This window comes from Falco punctatus (assembly GCF_963210335.1).
Source record: "Falco punctatus genome assembly, chromosome: 11".
In the NCBI taxonomy this organism is placed as follows: domain Eukaryota; kingdom Metazoa; phylum Chordata; class Aves; order Falconiformes; family Falconidae; genus Falco; species Falco punctatus.
In genome coordinates this window covers 31,282,172-31,299,780 of record NC_137591.1, presented here as the reverse complement: position 1 = coordinate 31,299,780, position 17,609 = coordinate 31,282,172, and the positions used below count along the sequence as shown (strand labels likewise).

Here is a 17,609-nt window from a genome sequence, read left to right as displayed (position 1 = left end):
AGTCATTACCACTGCACACCCCCAAAATTACACATATTCTATTACTGCAAATATATGATGAGGCATGTTCAGTTTCCTTGTTAACAAAAAAAAAAAAAAAAAAAAAAGCCGATTCCTCTTTACTTAACAAATAATGTCATTATCAATCAGTCAACTATTAAATGAGATTGTTGCCCCACAATGTACGACTTCAAAAGGATTTTTACATCCTTCCTGGCATAGTAGCTTTCTTCTGTTAATACTAGTCTATCAAATTTTCACTGCTCATGTACCTCAAAGAATATTTGTAAGTCCAAATCTATTTCATTTTCTTAATTGCATTAGGAAAGGGACAGAATAATTACCCAAGACCAGTAATGTACTGGAGATTCACGATGAGCACAAATGTCTTCTCATTGTAGTATTTCTGTAAACCAAGAGGGGAGGGGGGACTAATGCAAGCTTGATTTATAAAATACAGCACACATTTCCAGATGCAAAAGATACAAAAGTTAATTACATTACTTTACTTACAGGCCATCTGAATAGCTACAAAATTAACCTATCTGAAAGATTAATATTCTACTCTGGTTACAATGTTCAGAGTTGATTTGTTATCTCTGAAAGATGCCTACTTCCCCAAGTAGTATCCATGTTGCAGAAATTTTATCTAAAGCCCCTGAAAGCAAATACCTACCACCCACACGGTGCCGATGGAGGCGTATCATTCAAGCAATCAACAGTAACAATGGAACACCCTAAGAAATTCCCAGAACCGGAGCAACATCGGGCAGCAAGGGACTGCCTGGCTCACAGCCACGTCCAGTCGTGGGAGATACCTTGTTTAACATCTCCATCTCACCACACAAGCCAAGCCACAAATTAAATCCAATTCTCTGCAGCACGTAGTTGGTGCTCCTCCACGCCATCTCATACCATTAACAATCTCCTGCCTTGTCCCCACTGTCATCACGAACATAACCTGCTTATGAGACTAGAAGTACTTGTCCCTGTTCGCTGCCTGCTGTCTTGCGACCAGATCAAAACCACTCTGTGCAAATAATACATGAACAACATTTAAGATATGCCAGAAGCGTAAAGATGACTGGGTGGAAAAGAAAAGAAAAAATAAATTTAAAAAAGCTAGTGAATTTCCATGCCTCCTCCCTTTCCCTAGGGGCAACAACTTTAAAAAGAAAGCAAAATATCAATGTGTGAGAAAAGGCAGGTTTTAATAATAGCTAGAAGAAAAATCAAAACGTGTGCTTAGAGCACTTACATTAGATAACCACTTTCTGCCTAAAAAGACCTCAAGATGCACCCAGTTCCTACAGTTAGAAATTCAATATATACCTGATGACAAAATACGGGGAATAAAATGTATGTAATTTTAATAAATACATCCATTAATACAATTCAGGAGACTTCCATGAAAAAAAAAAACCACCCCCCTTTTTTTTTCCCATTGAATAGACCAAGATCATTCCTGAAACCATGAATCTTGAAACAAAGGCGACTTCATGCTACTTCCCAGTATTGCAGAACATAGAGTGCTCTGCACCTCTGTCACCTGAACAGCTCCTTGGCAGCGCTCCTGTTACAAAAGCAGAAAGGAAATATATAATTCAAGAGAACCCTAAACCCGATTCCTTTTTGCCAGAGCACCCCCTCAAACAAATAAGAAGAAAAGGTGTGTGGGCAGGGCACAATTACACCCACTCAGCAGAACCCAGGCTTTGGTTTTTTATAAGCCCATGAGGCAGCAATCTTAATATTTCCATTTTTTTCCTGGTTTTTCCCAGTATTTTCCCTTGGTGCAAGCTCAAGACAGAGCACCATCAGGCTTGGGTCTCAGACCAGGGACAACATGAGACCACCCGGTTATAGGATTTATTCAAGATACCCACAATGGCACAGTGTTTTCTAGAAGTACCTAATGGAAAAACGCCTTCTATGTTATTAAATGGATGTTTCACTGTAATCTGAGCACACAGCACTAGGAAGCATTTTGGCAGCATTTTAGAAATCAAAGTTTCATAGCAACTAACTTTTCAAGACATCTTTGGCTGTGTATGCAGGGGTACACAAATACTTACTGGTTAGGTATCTTCTCCTTGTATTTAATAGGTATTTCTACCAGTAGATATCCCTACTATAACGTAACAGCCTTGTGTTGCTGAAATGAATATGCATCTGTGCAGCTTCACAAGGCTTATCTGGGGAATTGAAGAGTTATCCCCCAGACTGAGGTTCTCTTGGCCAAATTTCAGTCTCTGGGGTTTGGGTCTGGGTTTTTTGGTTGCTTTTTTCCCCCCTACTTTGTGGCCAAGTAATACAACACTTGGAAAATGACAAAAGAAACACTGCGGTAATTGAAAGTATGCAGCATTTTTACTATGAATTTTCCTTGTCTGCACCTACAGATAGACAATGAATGCCAAGGATTCTATCTTTAAAAGATTAAGTAAAAAAAAAATAAAAATAAAAGTTTGTCTGTACCATAAAATAAACTGATTTCCTTCAGCACCAAGGCTGCCAGAAAATACATCCTGGCTTCTTTCTAGTGAATACCAAAGGTGGATGTACGCTCCTATTTATAGCACACTAATGCAATTGTGAAATGCATCCCCCGTGCACTTTATTTGTGTATATTCAACTTTGACTATACTCTTCATTGAGCTAAGCAGCTTGTAGGAAGGGTTATTTGCCAGAATAAAACTACACCAGCTGTGTCCACAGCTGATCTGCTTGCCCTCAGAGCCCCCCCACCTCTCCTTCGGGTGCTCTAGCACCGACGGGCAGATTGCATAAGGTGAAAGCTTACATTAAACTAAGAAACAGGGAAATTACAACCTGCTTGTGATTAATTTCTCCCCCAAAATGGGGATAACTGCTTCTCCACCCTGGTTCACCTTCTCTCTTCATACAATAAATCCCCACTAAAGGTGCTGAGTCTGATTACGGGCATAATTACGGGCTACTGACACCAGCCTGGAAACCCAGGCATTGCTGCAAAGCAGGTAACAGTGGCTGTACCACAGAAGGTCTCTATAAATACAGCACACTTACACTAAGTAGAATGACTTTGCAGAATAATTCCCTCATCTAATACCATGACACGGGGTTGTAAACATTGCAGGATGACTAACCACCAGAAGAAGATAACTACGGTGTCTGAAGGCTATCTAGTTAATTTATGGACACCTGCTCTGCTTTAAGTCCAATTCTCTTGAAGGTAGGAAAACCTCAACAAAATTTATATGGCAAAGATCTGCCATCCGTCTGGGAAAGTAATCTCATTTAGGGTCTTTCTGATTTTTTTCAAAGGAAAGAACTGAAATAATAGGAGACAGAACTCCAAATACGCACTGAAGAATATCTTCAACCCCTGTTGCTCTACTGTCCTGAAACAATTTACAACTAAGCAATCTTTGAACACCCAGGTATTTAAAGAGCTGCTCTACCATCACTTCTGAACTCATTTTCTTCCCTGATGAATCAGTGAAACTACATGGTGAAAACCAATCTTGTTGAAAGTGGCAAGGCATCTTCTTGAAGCCTACATGAACCTTTCCAATGACTTGGATCTCATCCCTATGGACCACCAGACCAGCATTTCTCCACTTGCAAGTAAAAACAAAAAGAGGAGGAGGAGAAGGGAGAGTGAGTTCAATCACATAAAGGTCACAATTAATGGATAGATGCTGTCAGGGCCCTGAGTGCACTAAGAGGCCAGTGACCAGTCTCACAAAATCCCCACTTGCACTTTCTGCCCATGGACCCAGGAGCTCCGTTTTGGCTGAGGCTTGGCCCTTCAGTTCTGCCTGTCTCTAGCGCTGCCTCTGGTCCCATCTCTTGGAGGGACCTCAACCCCACACTGTAGTTATCTTCTCTCCTGAGCAAAGCCCTTGGGCAAGCTCTAGCTTGTCCCCAGCCTTCCCCTCCAGCCTTGACCCTGCTGCTCCTCACTGCACTCCCTGGATGGATCCTGGACCTGGTTCACTGCTGTGCCTGGGACCGCTGACAGACCTCGCCACCAGCACCCCAACAGTGAGGGCACTGGGGTCACCCTTGGCTCCCAGCTCATCCCTCCTCATGAGGCAACCCTGCTCCTGCCCCAGGAGAGATGCTGGCCCGTTACACCTTCTACAAAAGGCTCTTTTTATATTCTTTAGATACAGGGAGATATATTTACTGGCTAGAGGAGAATGAAGAGCTTTTTTTGCTGCTACCTGAGCAAACCCATTGCCCAGGAACAGCTTCTTCCTTATACTGCACAAGCAGTACTTTTTCCAAGAGCTATAAAGATGAGCCACTTCTATTCACAGAAGGTGAAAATACAATTTTAGTTCATGTGGAAAACACTTTCTTTGCACACATTGATCAGAAATACATGACTAGACAAAACCCGAGGGTGGGGTTTGGATTTGTTTTGGGGTTTTGTTTTTTTAAAAACCTTATTGCCTCCTTAGGGGAATAAAATAGTAAATTATTGACTTACCAAGGGTGTTCTACAGAGTTAAAATACATCATAAACCTAGATAATAAATGTAATTTTATTACATTTACCAGATGAACATTACACTGAAGTGGGTTTCTGTTCTATTCTTCTCTCTTACTTCCTGAAACGTGTTTAGGACTGACCCATGTTTACTCAGATAAGAAGCAGGCTAGCACCAAATTGTGTTGGAACAGTGGATAAAAAACAAAGGTGCTGTTAAACTAAAAAAAAATCATTTCAATTGAATAAAAAAAGTGAGGAAAAACAGAGTCCACTATAATTCCAGAAGATGCTCAAGTGCTTCAGCCCTATGCTGCAATGCATTCATCTGCTTTTTTTCAGCTTTCAGGCACTGAAGCAGGATCTCCTTTATGACATGAGCTGCTGAAATCATGAACAACACGAAACCTACCCTTTCAGCAGCTCAGCCAGAATCTGAATTTAAGCAATGAAAACCTCCTCCTTTGAAACTCCATGTGATATTTGAAGTTTTGCACCCCTGAGACAGGGGGCCTACGTGTCACTCACTTCCATGGAGCTCAGACCGAGCACTGCATGAAATGAGTGCCTGTGGTTGTGCCAGAGTTACTTGTTCATATTTGAAAATGTCTTTTAAAAAGGTTATTGTCTCAAAATATCCAGCATGGTATTAGTCCACGGCATGGTGCTGGTCCCTTTATCCATAATCACTACCGTCCCTCAAACGAGTACGATCTGACATTGCAGAAGCGTGTAAGGACAGCCAAATAAGCTAGAGCAATTACTATTTGGGTGCTAATCAGCTGACCAACCGAGTCAATAAAATAAACGCTGCCAGGCAAAGTCAGCTGTGTATTTCTGTGGAGCCCAGTGCAGCAAGACCTCCTGATCACAGCATGTGTTCACGGTCACCATGACCAAAGTTATATTCCTTAACCTATGGCTTTCCAGATTGTTTCAGTGCAATGAGGACAGCCATGCTTTCTTTCAGAAGAAAGGATTTCTCATTCTCAGCTTTAGTGTTTTTTCCTGACACCTGAGGGAAAGGGAGAGGTAACAGGAAGGTGTTATTCACTGAAAAAAACCTTCTAATATATTTTTCTCACTCCAAATTTTATCTGAAAAATTCCCATCTTCAGAGCTTCAAATGTCCAGAAAATGATTTGCAGAATTTTGTGCACAGGAACAAGGCAGGTTTAGGAAGTTAACTTGTAGTAGCAGACATCTGAACCGTCTTGCCAGGCCCATAGATATTCTCAAGTGCCCTGAGCAACTACCCGAGACTGAATTTTTAAGTAAAAAGATACTTCTAGGCCTGCCTATTAAGGAAAGAGCCTTCAAAAGAAACTAACCTCTACAAAGGTTTGGGCACAATATTTTTGGAGATGACGATGCACATATAGGAAGTCGCAGTCCCAAATTCCCTGTGCTATTCTCTTCCTGTATACAGTGGGCATGCTTTAAAGGCTTTAATTATTTTAGCATCTTTTAACACTTCCTTCAAATCCACACGGCATACATCAAAATAAGTCAGAGCTCTGCTGTCTCAGGCAGCGGCTGAGATACCCACACGGATGAGACACAAGGAAGGAAATAATTGGTTGTCACAAGGAAGGGATTAGCAGAAGTGAGACAAGCCCACAAAACACACAGGAAGAAAGAAAACACCAACATGACAAAACTCCTGACAAGCTGATAAAGATTTTGGGGTTTAAATGGTGGTATTTGTGAACATGAAGCCAAATAAAGCTACCTCCCTCCAGTCCAGTTATGGCTGCTACAGGGCGGGGTATTTGTTTTGGGTGGCTAAGCTGAACTCTTCAGTTGTCCTCCCTTGACACTGGTTGTTGCTTTCCTGACACTGCAGGCTGGCTGCTACCATGCAGGACAGGTCAACACTTGCTATAGTTAAATACTTTAACTCTCCTGCTTAGATTTTGAACTATGGTATTTTCAAAAGATTTGGGAAGAAATATCGACAGAGAAGAAAACTGCTGGGAAAAAAAAAAAAAACACAAGTGAGGAAGAGCAGAGCAGAGCAAAGGGCACGCACATCTGCAGGTGATCTGACATCAGGTCCCTCACACGATCTCTAAAACAGGGAAGTTTCAAAGATGACTACACTAGAGCTCGTGAAGCAATCCGATCCTATGTGCATCCATCAGCTTTTCAATCCCATTACAATACCTCATTGCTAAAGATTTCCTTTTCTAGCATTCTCTCAGCTTCTCTGAGATAAATCAGTTTATAAACTATTGTGCTTTACATTCAGCTTTATTTAGACTAGTTGCTATTAATAACAGAAATCCTATCTGGCAATTGCAGCACGGGTATTCCCAGTTTGTCATAAGATTCCTACCTGCCGTGTTTACTCTCACTTTTGTAAAGCACCCAAGAGCGCCATATAAATGTCCACATTAGCCTCACAGATTAATAAACAGATTCTAAAATCTTTTTCTTCCCCACAACAAGTCATATTACTAGTTATTTTCTTACACAAAAAAATTACACGTCAATAACATCTTCCCCAAATGAACATTCCATGATTTTTTAAAATGGCACAAATAAAATTAATCTACAAGAGATGTAATATTATTAAAACATATGTTGAAATCAACAACCCTCACAGCTCTATCACGGCATTTTGTTCTTCATTGGTATTTACATTATTATAGCTCTTATGTATTGCCCTGGAAATCAGCTCAGAAGTGGAATGATGAATAAATGAAGATTTATTATTACTATCCTTATTAGATGGATTTTGAAGTCATTTGAGACCAACAAGACATAATAATCATATTATATTCAATCTTCTCTAGAACATCTTCTTGGATAGGCCTACTAACTCAATTATTTAATACATATTACAGCAAAACACAGTGTGCCTTCCACAATTTGGGATAAGATGGAAATTTTAATGTTTTGTTTTCAGTTAGCCAGAATTTGTTCTTACAGAATCCATGGGGTTTATGGTAGGTTTCTCAGTTTTAAACACTAGAGTTTCAAATTTACAGTGAACACCTGGCTCAATGTGTCTGCTCAATTGAAAAAAAAAAAAAAAAAAGTTTAAAAAAAAAATCCTCACAGAAGCAATGATCTCTCAGATAGTCAATAGATTTGGCTTCAACCAGCCCCCCAGGGGAAGAAGGAAAAAGCATCTAGAGGCTCTGAGGAAGAGCAGAAGCAGAACTGCACCACTCCAAGCAGTTCAGAAAATAGCCTCTGGATTCAAAGTGACATCTGTAGTCCAGCAGGGTGGATAAACTCTAAGACAAACACGACAACTCCTGAAGAAAACTTTGGAAATGTTAAGAGGTGTTCTGGACAGGCCACCTTCTGAGGACTCAGAGGGAGGACTGCAAAACAAGTACAAGGCTCGTGGCAAGCAACCTGAGTGACAACAAAAAGGTACAGGGCAAAGCTGCAGCCCTCTTGGTGCTTGTGGCTCCTGCATGGCTTCTTTGCCTGCTTCTCCCCGGAAAAGAAGAGGGAAAAGTGCTGATGGACTAGAAATGTGCTCGTAGCAAAGGAAGTCTAAGTTGGCAATGCATAATGATGCTGTTCTGGCAACTTCTGCAACATTAACAGAGAATTATTATCCAAGGCACAGAGAGCAAGGAGCTACACAGGAATTACTTAGGTCCTTTCCAGCTTTCCTTTACTCATGAAGTCCTGTACCATGAGCTTACCCCAAAATGGGAAGCTTGGAGAGACAACCATTTACGCAGTTCTGAGACCAGCTTGATGTCTTCTTCAGTTCAGACACGCTGTACATGTACAGCAGAACCTCTTTCACAGCAAGAATCTGTGTTTAACTACAGCCAGACAGGTCTTGTCTCCTGCCCCCAGCACTCTCATTACAGTTACAGCGCTTTCCCATCAGTTACAAGAGTGAACCTTACAACCTTGTAACCCCAGGCTATGACTAATCCCCTTCTCTGCCCTCTGAAATTTCCACCATTATTCAACTTTGACAGCAGAGACAGTATAGAGCAGTCACAGGTTCTACAGCACTGGCAGTCCTTATTGCCCAGGGGGAAAACAAGTGCAGTGGTATCGATGACCATCTAGTTCATCCCTTAGTAGCTCCACCACCTACTTGTGGAGCTGCAATTGTAGCAGTGGAGCAAAGTGGGAAAGCTCTTGAGCACCAAAGACAGAGCTCAAAGAAAAAAAAAAATCACATGCTTTGTTGCCAGTGCACTCATTTCTGGAAAAAGAGTGGTATGTAGGAAAGCGAAGGTTTTTCAGCCATGTGGGTAATGCTTACAACCATGCACTACAGAAATCCCTAAGGGGCAAAAAAAAAAAAACAACCCAGCAGCTTAAGGTATAGGTAAGAGCAAAACTGGGTAGACCCAAATAAAAGTATTTTCATGCCTCTCCTCACTCAAAATGACCTATTTAATGCAAAAGCAAGATGGAAAGTACAACCCTTACTATTGACACTTTCTGCCTGCAGCTCCTCTGGGGATGATGTTCAGAGAAGAAAGAAGAGTACGATTTTCATCTCAGGCGTTAGGCAAACAGCAAGGGGCAATACATGGTAAGCCACATCTTTCAGATCACGCCAGCTGCCCAGGGAAAGCAGCACCAGCACTGAAGTATCTTCCTTTAATTCCATCATTGCCATTCCAAGTCCTTCAGGATTTCCTCCACTTGTGAAACATCTGAGACAATCTGGGCTACTACAGCTATGAAGCTCATACCTGCTACTTCTGCACAGGCACTTTATGTCAGATTAGTCCCCAGATGTGAACACTGCAAGTGTTCATCATCAATGAACATCGTGATATATGCATATTAATATTCTCGGGATGTTATTGATGCTATCACACTACATGAGCCACCTTCCAACCCCACTTGTCTCTGTTTTTTTTACTTTGCTGCCTCCTTCCCCAAAACCACTTCTCTTACAGACTGCCTCCAGTTCCTTTTCCAGTATCTTCTTCCTCCACATGAACCAGCCAATTTCCCTGCCACTCACCTTGGTCTTGCTCTGCCTAGTCATTCTGCAGTTTATTTTTGATCCCTGCAGGCTGCAGAGTACTCTGCTCTTGGCCATTGGCTGGATGAGACACTTCTGTCCCTTCCCAGAAATCAGGAAAGAAACATTCAGCAGTTCTTGGCACCTGGAACTGGACAGGCAACTGCATGATGGAAGTCCTGTGGTGCTTTTTAACCTTTGTTGACCCTGTGGATCCTCCTGTATCTCTGGGAACTTACCCTGCTACAATTTGTCATCTTAGCTGAGATACTCTGTGCAAATCTAGTGCGACTACCCGCTCTCGTTGTAGGGAGCTGATAACAACAGACCTCTGATATGGCACTGACTTCCTCCTTGATGACTAAAGGAACAACTCTGTGGAATATGTTACATGGAATTAATTTGGAACTAACAACATATAATAGTTTAATAGAAAATGAAGTGGGAAGAACAGTCTGAACTTTCAGATCTAACTTGTAACAAACAATGCAATTGCCACTACAGTTTCCAATACAGAAGAAGAGGGAGCAGGAATCTTACTCGGTCTTCTATGAAAGAGCTCTGGGCGTTTGGCAAGTCCAGAAGATTTTTGAGAAGGATGATAAATATGATGTTAAGGTGTAATTTTCTTGCCTCTCTTTTTTTATATTAAAAAATTGTGTTCAGGAACTATGCAGGGCACTGTACACGTGAAGCATGCTGCTCCCTGTTTTCTGGGCATCTAAGCATCCCGCTGATCATTTATAGGTCCTGAAAGGAGAGCAAGTAGTAAAGTAAAGCCAGGTACACTCTAGCTCACCTTTCGTATACGCCCAGTTCCTGATCTAGAGGCTTTCCCTCAGTAGCAAGGGAAAAAAAAGTGGCTTCTGTGCTCATTCTGGTTACCCCTCAAAAAGTTGTTTCATGCACAGACTCCAACTCCTTGCTAAAAAAGGGAAAAGCAACGACAAACTGCGTACCTAAACTAAAGTATGTGCCAGAAAATGGTTAACAGCAGGTAGTATTCCTGACAGTGATAGGCTTCTCTAAAGTAAGGGATTAACAGCCCTCAAACGGATCCCGGAATAGCTAAATGATACTGCTGACACCAGCTCAGCTCTATAAAGTGGGAGCCCTTTAAAATCCCTTCAGCCTTCTTGATCCTCTGCCTCCAGATGTTACTTTAGGTTTCTTGTCATTAAAGTTATTATCTTTGGCCCACAGCATGTGGTTAATAAAAAAACCCACACAACACCAACAAACAAACCAGCTTGAGACGCACACATTGCCAAAAATTGCTCCCTCACTAAGGATCAGCTAAAATACAAACTCCTTTGAGAAACTAATAGAGCTTTTTGTTCATGACAGCACTTAAAACCTGTTTTAAACAAAAGCAACATACTGAACTCGCAATTCCAAAATCAGTATCTCCCAGGCTAGTGAAGAGCATGCACAGGAAAACAACCCACCATTTAGTCCTGAAGTTTGCTGAACAACTATTTTCTCTTCAGATTATGCCTCTAGGTATTCTTACTTTGGGATCCACTGTGAGAGCAAGCTAGCCCTCAGAAAGGCTGAAAAAGTGAAATATCATTGCTTTTGAAATTAAAGGGAATTTTTTTTTCTGCTAGATGTGTCATTCCTACTACTACACAAACAATCGCTACAAAACCCACCAGAGAACAGAAGTTTGGCATACTCAATAGCAACGCACCTATTTCAAGTATAACAGTACTAAGCTTATTCACAGCTGATTTAACTTTCAGATAGCTATCTGGACAGATCTAGAAATTTCATTTCTGAACAGTCTTCCAGATAATTTCTAACATCTTAAAAACTGAATTACAATTTAGATCATTATCTAAAAAGCACTTAGTGTATACTAACAGAATCTGGGCGAGGGGGAAGGGCGAGAAATAAGTCATGAAGCTGACTGTGCATTTTATATCATGTCACTTTACCTTTCCTAATGCACAGGTGTGTGTGACAAGACCTGGATCATAGACCAGTCTTCCCACACAGTGAAACAGACGTTTTCATCCCAGGTTGAGAGCCTCCCAGTGAATCCTTCACAGAAGGTTACTTCTAGTTTTACTGTACCTTCAAACCCCGTTTGCTGTAGGATTTCAGAACTAATGTTTTATTGTTTTACAGGAAAACAGTATTGAGGAATTCTTTTTCTTACTGAACAGGTTTTATTTTTTAGGAGAGGAGTCAAGTATTTTAGTACCTAATGACAAATATATAACAGAGAGACAAATATAAATATGAGGGGGTTGTGCAAGTCATCATCTTTGAACTATTCCAAGGATTTGCAGAGTAAAAGACAGTGCAGTACTGTACATCACTTAGAATGTTATTTTTCCACTAAGGATTTCACTCCGACCTCTGTTTCAGGTGTCATGGTACTGTCCCTTGGAAAGGCCAGCTGCACTATCATAGTGATTTGTTTTAACATGCATTTTCCTTTATATTTTGTGATAGGTTAAGGCTCCCAAATATACCTTCCAGAACATTCATGATGTTGGGAGAAAGGTGAAATCCTGCAACACTTACCACCAAACACATCTCCGTTCTGATAGTTTTTCCCCTTCTGAGTTTCCTCTTCGTTTTGAACAGTAGAAACATGCTTGGCGGAGGCACAGCCCATAGCTTCATTCAGACTGCTCCAGCTGGACCGAACAACAAACCATGTCTAGAGACGCACGCTCATTGTTTTAAAAATAATTCACCTTCCTGCTTGGTTGTCAAGTCGCTTTTACCTAAAGATGGCAAAAGAGAGAGAAAAATATTGACAAAAGGTAACCTCTAACCGTGGAGCTTCAAGAAGACAAATAATGGGGCTTGTGAAGAGGAGTACAAGAGCACAAGCTGTCTCCATTCTCTTAGATTGTTAAAACCATATTCAATGAACATCTGATATAGGTAGGTCACGATACAGATAGATCAATCCTGCCTTGGGACAGGAGCACAGCAGTTCAACTGAAAGTCTCTTCCAGCCCTATTCTTTAATCCGTGACTTGAAGAAAGCAACATGTGCACAAATATGTTTCCCACCCACCCAGCTATTCCCACAGAATACAGGGTTTTTTTGGAAAGAAGAAATCATCAGTATCTGCTCCTCCTGTTCCTTTTACCAATCTATTCATCAAGCCAGTGCTCTTGCAAAGTGTTTTAGTGATTAAGAGCTGCTAATTGCAAGTGTTCAGACAAAATAACCCCCCTAAATCAATTAAAGATCTTTTGTTAATAGATGTGAAAGGCAATAGCCAGCTGTATTATCTTTTCTCTAGTGTTCATTACTCTACTGAAGCCATAAAACCTCCACCACTCAAAAAGGCAGCTATCCCCATTTTAAGATGGAATAACACCCCCTGAACAATCCAGATGTCACATAAAACAAAAGGAGGTAGAAAAAGCTAATTTCCAGCTGCCCTATTTTATGTAAAAAAAAATAATTTAAAAACATGAACTGTTTAATTGCTAAATGTTTCCGCACTTGAATAAAAACGACTTCAAAGTTTGATGAGACATCCTGGCTTGCCTTTCCACCAGCCGAACCTTTTGGAAGAGGAGAGCAGCTACTGAAAAACGAGAACCACCCCTTTTTGCCGAGTTGTTTAGTTCAGCTATAGCACAGGATCGTACACATGATCTCTTAATTCATTACTTCTGGGCGTTTACTTTAAAAGGATGTGGCTCATATTGCTCCGCGCTAACCACAAGAATTGTATCTATAACAGCAGAAGGGTGCTCTTACCGAGGGATACAGCAGCATCTATCCTACCAGAAACATATAACCCTGAAGAAAATCTTTTGAGTTTGATTTCCGTGTGCACCCAGCATGAACAGCGTACCTGCCCGTGCCAAGGCAGCACCGAGACACATCAGGACACGACCTAGGAGGGCTCTGCTGCCATCCTCTGAGAGATTTCCCTGCCCATCCCCAAAGTCACAGAAACAAGGGTATGGCCAGTTGGGTCGAGAGCAATTCTGCTTCTGCTATTGCAGCCACAGGTTCTCTGATGAGCTGCTTTTGCCACGCAAGGGGAAGGACCGCATACAGAACACACGTGGTGTCTGCTCACAGACCAGCTTCCACCTTGCATCTTCCTCTGTACAGAAAGTGGGTTTCTCTACTTAATGAGGACACTCCACTCAAAGCATACAAATGTATATATGCTCAATCCCTATTCTAAGCAGTTAACCCTCCCAGTCATACCTGTACGTGCATTTTTCTTTATGTTCACTACATTCCCCAACATGCCTTCTCCTTTTTTCCTTCCTCCTATATATGCACACTTGAGCATGAATTTCTAATTACCCCATCCTTCTCTTCCCCCTCAGCCACAGCTAGCCACTCACCTGAAAACACAGCATTTTAAACCAGGCATTCTTGTTGCTAGTGGAAGGGGTGAGCAGATCCCCCGTGAGCTATTTTTTTTAACTCTGTATGGCTACATGCATTATTTTTTTAAAAAGAAAAGCTAGGTTTTGCAGCAAAAGTCAGTATTAAGCTAGGGAAGCTTTCTGCTTCCTCAAACATTTGCCAAGGCTATTCTTCAAGCAGTTTTAATACATCTGCTTGTCAGACATATAGACAAAGCTAGGGCCCTGCTAAGAAACAAATCGCTCTCAAGATCCCTCTGTGCACATCTGAGCAGTCAATACCCAGAGCAGGCCATCTCAATTACACTGCCACATGTCATAAATACCAATACACTCATCTTACGTAAACTAGATGAGTTATTCTTAAGCTTTTGCAACGCAGTGAGGGTCGCAGCTGACAATTCATCTTCACCTGTGTCCAAACCGCACAACAGCCTGCATAAAGTAACAGGTCTTCATCTCAGTGTTGGCATGGGAAACAAGGATCCATAAGGATTTCAAGCACCAGCCACACTGTGCTTGCTCAGGAGGTAGGTCAACACACACAGAGGTGTGGGAGATGAAGAAATAGGCTGGGAAGAGGAACTGCTAACTGGACTGGAAATCAAATGTGGACTAATATTCTTAGAAGATACAGATTTGCTTAAATAGCTTTTAATAGACCAGTTGAAACAAATGAGGGGGTAAAAATAATAAAGTTTTACACCAGAGTCCCTGTTTCAGATTTCAGACAAAAGCAGGAACCTCAAGATAAGCTGAGCCTAAAGATAGTAACTCTGATCTCCGATTTAAAATATAACCAGTTATATTATCCCAGGGAAAAGGATGTGGCCGCTATGGGGCAAAGAGCAAGGTGAGACCCAACATAACCCCAGAAAAGACAAGGAGGGGTGTAGGTGGGATTGCTAACAGGCTGCTCATGGGGGAAATCACTGCACACCACAAATCCAGCATCTCCATCACAGAGCAGCTGAACTGCACTCACAGAAGTACCTGTTGAATGAATTACACTGTTGCCTTATTCAACTATTTTTCCTCTTTCTTTTTCTGTCTGTTAGCAGGGATGATTTACAAAAGGGGAACAGCTGCTTAGTAATAAAACCCAAAGTATTTCATAACATAGCAGTGGGCTGATTTCTGGGAGGGGATTTTTTTTGTGAAGCTTATACATAGCCAACATGTAGCAAAACAAATTGCGAAATACTTATTCATTGATTAGTAGCCAGGAGGGTGATGGTCCCATCACCCAGGAGTGGTGAGCTGTAGAGGCAGTCAGGAACAAAGAGACGCAGAACATGAATGCAGAAGTATAAAGCTCCATGGGAGAGGGAAGGAAAAAATACCCACAGTCAAATCTCTCCTGCAGCATCTTGGTAGCACACGCCAATCTCACTGAAAATATGGTCATGTTTGATGGCATGCTGTGATTAAAGGAAACAAACAGGAATACAGGAACTGGAAAATTCACCTTTTACATTAAAGAACAGTAATCACAGCAGTATTTGAAAAATGACACAACTAACACTTGGATTATGGAGGCAATTTCTCCTGGTGCCAATAAATTGGGCTGAGAAATCTACTCCAAAATGACCTCCAAGGTAAGTCTAACACACATTTCCAGACACGTTTCTTGAACTACTGTTAGCGCAGTGCAGTGAGACAGATGACACTGTGACACAGATACCTAAGAAAACCCAGAATTAGCAGAGGATTTAAAACACAAAAAAAAACCCCAAACAAACAAAAAGAGTGGGAGAAAAGCAGCATTAATCTTACAAGCGACAAAAATCCAACACTGCGATGCTCTCCAGCTTTATGCTGCCCCCAGCCTCAGGGAAACCTTTCTTGCCTGAGTATTGAAGCCCACAGCGATGAGGTTTGGGTATCGCTCAGAAATGAGCTGCTGGTCCTCTTTCAGTGGGCTGCCTGCAGAGGGGTTTGAGGATGTGAAACACAGTACTTCGACTGGCAGCAGAATAACACATCCGTTCCACCTCCTCCCCCACTTTTGCACAAATATAATTTTCTCTTTTGTCTTCCTGAGCATTTTGGGGGCACAGATTTTCAGAAGCCAAAAATAAAAAGAATAAGAAAACCTCAAACCATTTGCAGTTCATGTTCACCACCCACTATCATTAATTATCAAGATTTGAGAGGCAATTTACAAGCTCTAATCTGCATAATGCTAGTGAGAAAAAGCTCTAGGCAGATCAAAAGTGTCTACACAACCTGCTGCATTTAATTTGGGGGTGAAGATTGACATCTTATGTGCGGGTCAAAAGAAGACTACAGACACTCTCAGATGCTGTACTTCATACCCCAAGTTTCTTTCAGGTTAAAGACAGGGGGGCTCAATTCTTAGAATAGAAATTGCTTTTGGAAACCTTAAGCAATGCCTTTTTTTTTTTTTTTTTTTTTTTTTTTAGGCATGTCTATGTTGTGCCTTTTCATTTACCAGCTCTTTCATCACCTCATTAAACTACTCGTCATCCTCTCACCTCTTATTTCTGATGATCATGTCCAAGGCTGCATCCTTGACAAAACACATTTTACTTCCACAGCTGAAAACCAAACACTCAATAGCAAATGGAGGATCTCCAGTGTTTTACAACAAATGTATGTTCATTCTTCTATTACCACAGGTGTATTTGTTTTCATCTTTATTGCATTGAGGTAACTGATCTCTCATCCTCTTCAGGCTGCTGATATATCTAAAAGTTTCCTTCCATGTTGACCACACAGGAAATCAGGTTAAAATTTCACAAAGTCCTAGAGATCAAAGCAGTGAGCTTCGTACAACTATGAAAAAAACCCAAGCTACAAAGCAAAACCACACTGGCTTTTCTTATAATACAACCTAGTTCAGGCAGAACCCAAGGATTTCACTTACTGCTATTAATTACACTTATTTCCTGTAAGAAATAAGCCTATTTAATTTCCATTAGATTTCCAAAAAGAAAGCAGCAACAGCATCTTATTTTGCCCTCCATGAGGGTGGCTGGAAGGTAGCACCGAAGAGTCCCCCAACAGTGATACCCCTCTTCCTCAGCGACCCTCCACCAGCATAAATGGCTGTTGGGGTTTTTTTTCAACTGCTAAAAGGCATTTTTGAGTCAAAAAGACAGAAATTTTGCCTTTGAAGTACACCAATGGCCTAAGGAAGGGAGGAAAAAAAATAATCTTATAAGCTCTCTTTCTCCTTCTTCAAATTACTCAAACCAGCACTGCTAGTGTATAACATAGCTATATTGAAAATTAACCCCCTGAATTGATAAATGAACAGGCCAAGGTTACAGCAGAATGACAGTTCCAAGTATTCTGCAGTAACTTGCAGTGGCAGAAGGGGAAAAAGAAAAGTCAGAGTGAGTGGTGATGCTCTGGTCCTTTGAATCCACAGGCAGAACATGCTCCCCTTCACCTGTTAATACTAATAGCTATGAAACTAAGCATTTTCTCCCCTTTATGAATTGTCTTGTCTCTGCGATGCAAAATTTCTGTGTTTATTACCACACTTCAACATCCTATTGGAAACACACTGTTCCGGCCAGCTGTGTGAATGCAGCAGTAATCTCGCTGAAAGGGAAAAGAATTAGCACGGTGCTATAAAATCAATAACGCACAAGGAAACGCAAAGACAACACCCCACAGTTTTACAGCATTTTACTCAAGCTGCACTAAAAATACCATTGACAAACTAAACCAGCCTAGTTACTCAGTTGGATGGTGGAACCGCCAGTTGCGTCTATCCTCCCTTGAGAAGCCGTGCTCAGCAGAAATCACATTTGAAGCATTCAC

The 17,609-nt window shown here is 41.3% G+C and overlaps 1 protein-coding gene across 4 annotated transcripts in view; it reads right to left on the bottom strand.

Annotated features, from left to right (window-relative positions):
- The window catches only part of LOC308071741 (uncharacterized protein C1orf21), a 125,061-nt gene that overhangs the window by 60,879 nt on the left and 46,573 nt on the right, over nt 1-17,609 (bottom strand). The window contains exons 1-2 of one of the 4 annotated variants that reach the window (XM_080407629.1): nt 15,664-15,774; nt 11,982-12,187 (exon numbers count right to left, since the gene is read on the bottom strand). In XM_080407629.1, the coding sequence (XP_080263755.1) occupies nt 11,982-12,075 (94 nt within the window). In that variant the 5' untranslated portion in view covers nt 12,076-12,187; nt 15,664-15,774. Of the gene's footprint in view, nt 1-11,981; nt 12,188-13,282; nt 15,507-15,590; nt 15,775-17,609 lie in introns of those variants that run through there. The other 3 variants (XM_080407628.1, XM_080407630.1, XM_080407627.1) reach the window with 3 other exon arrangements.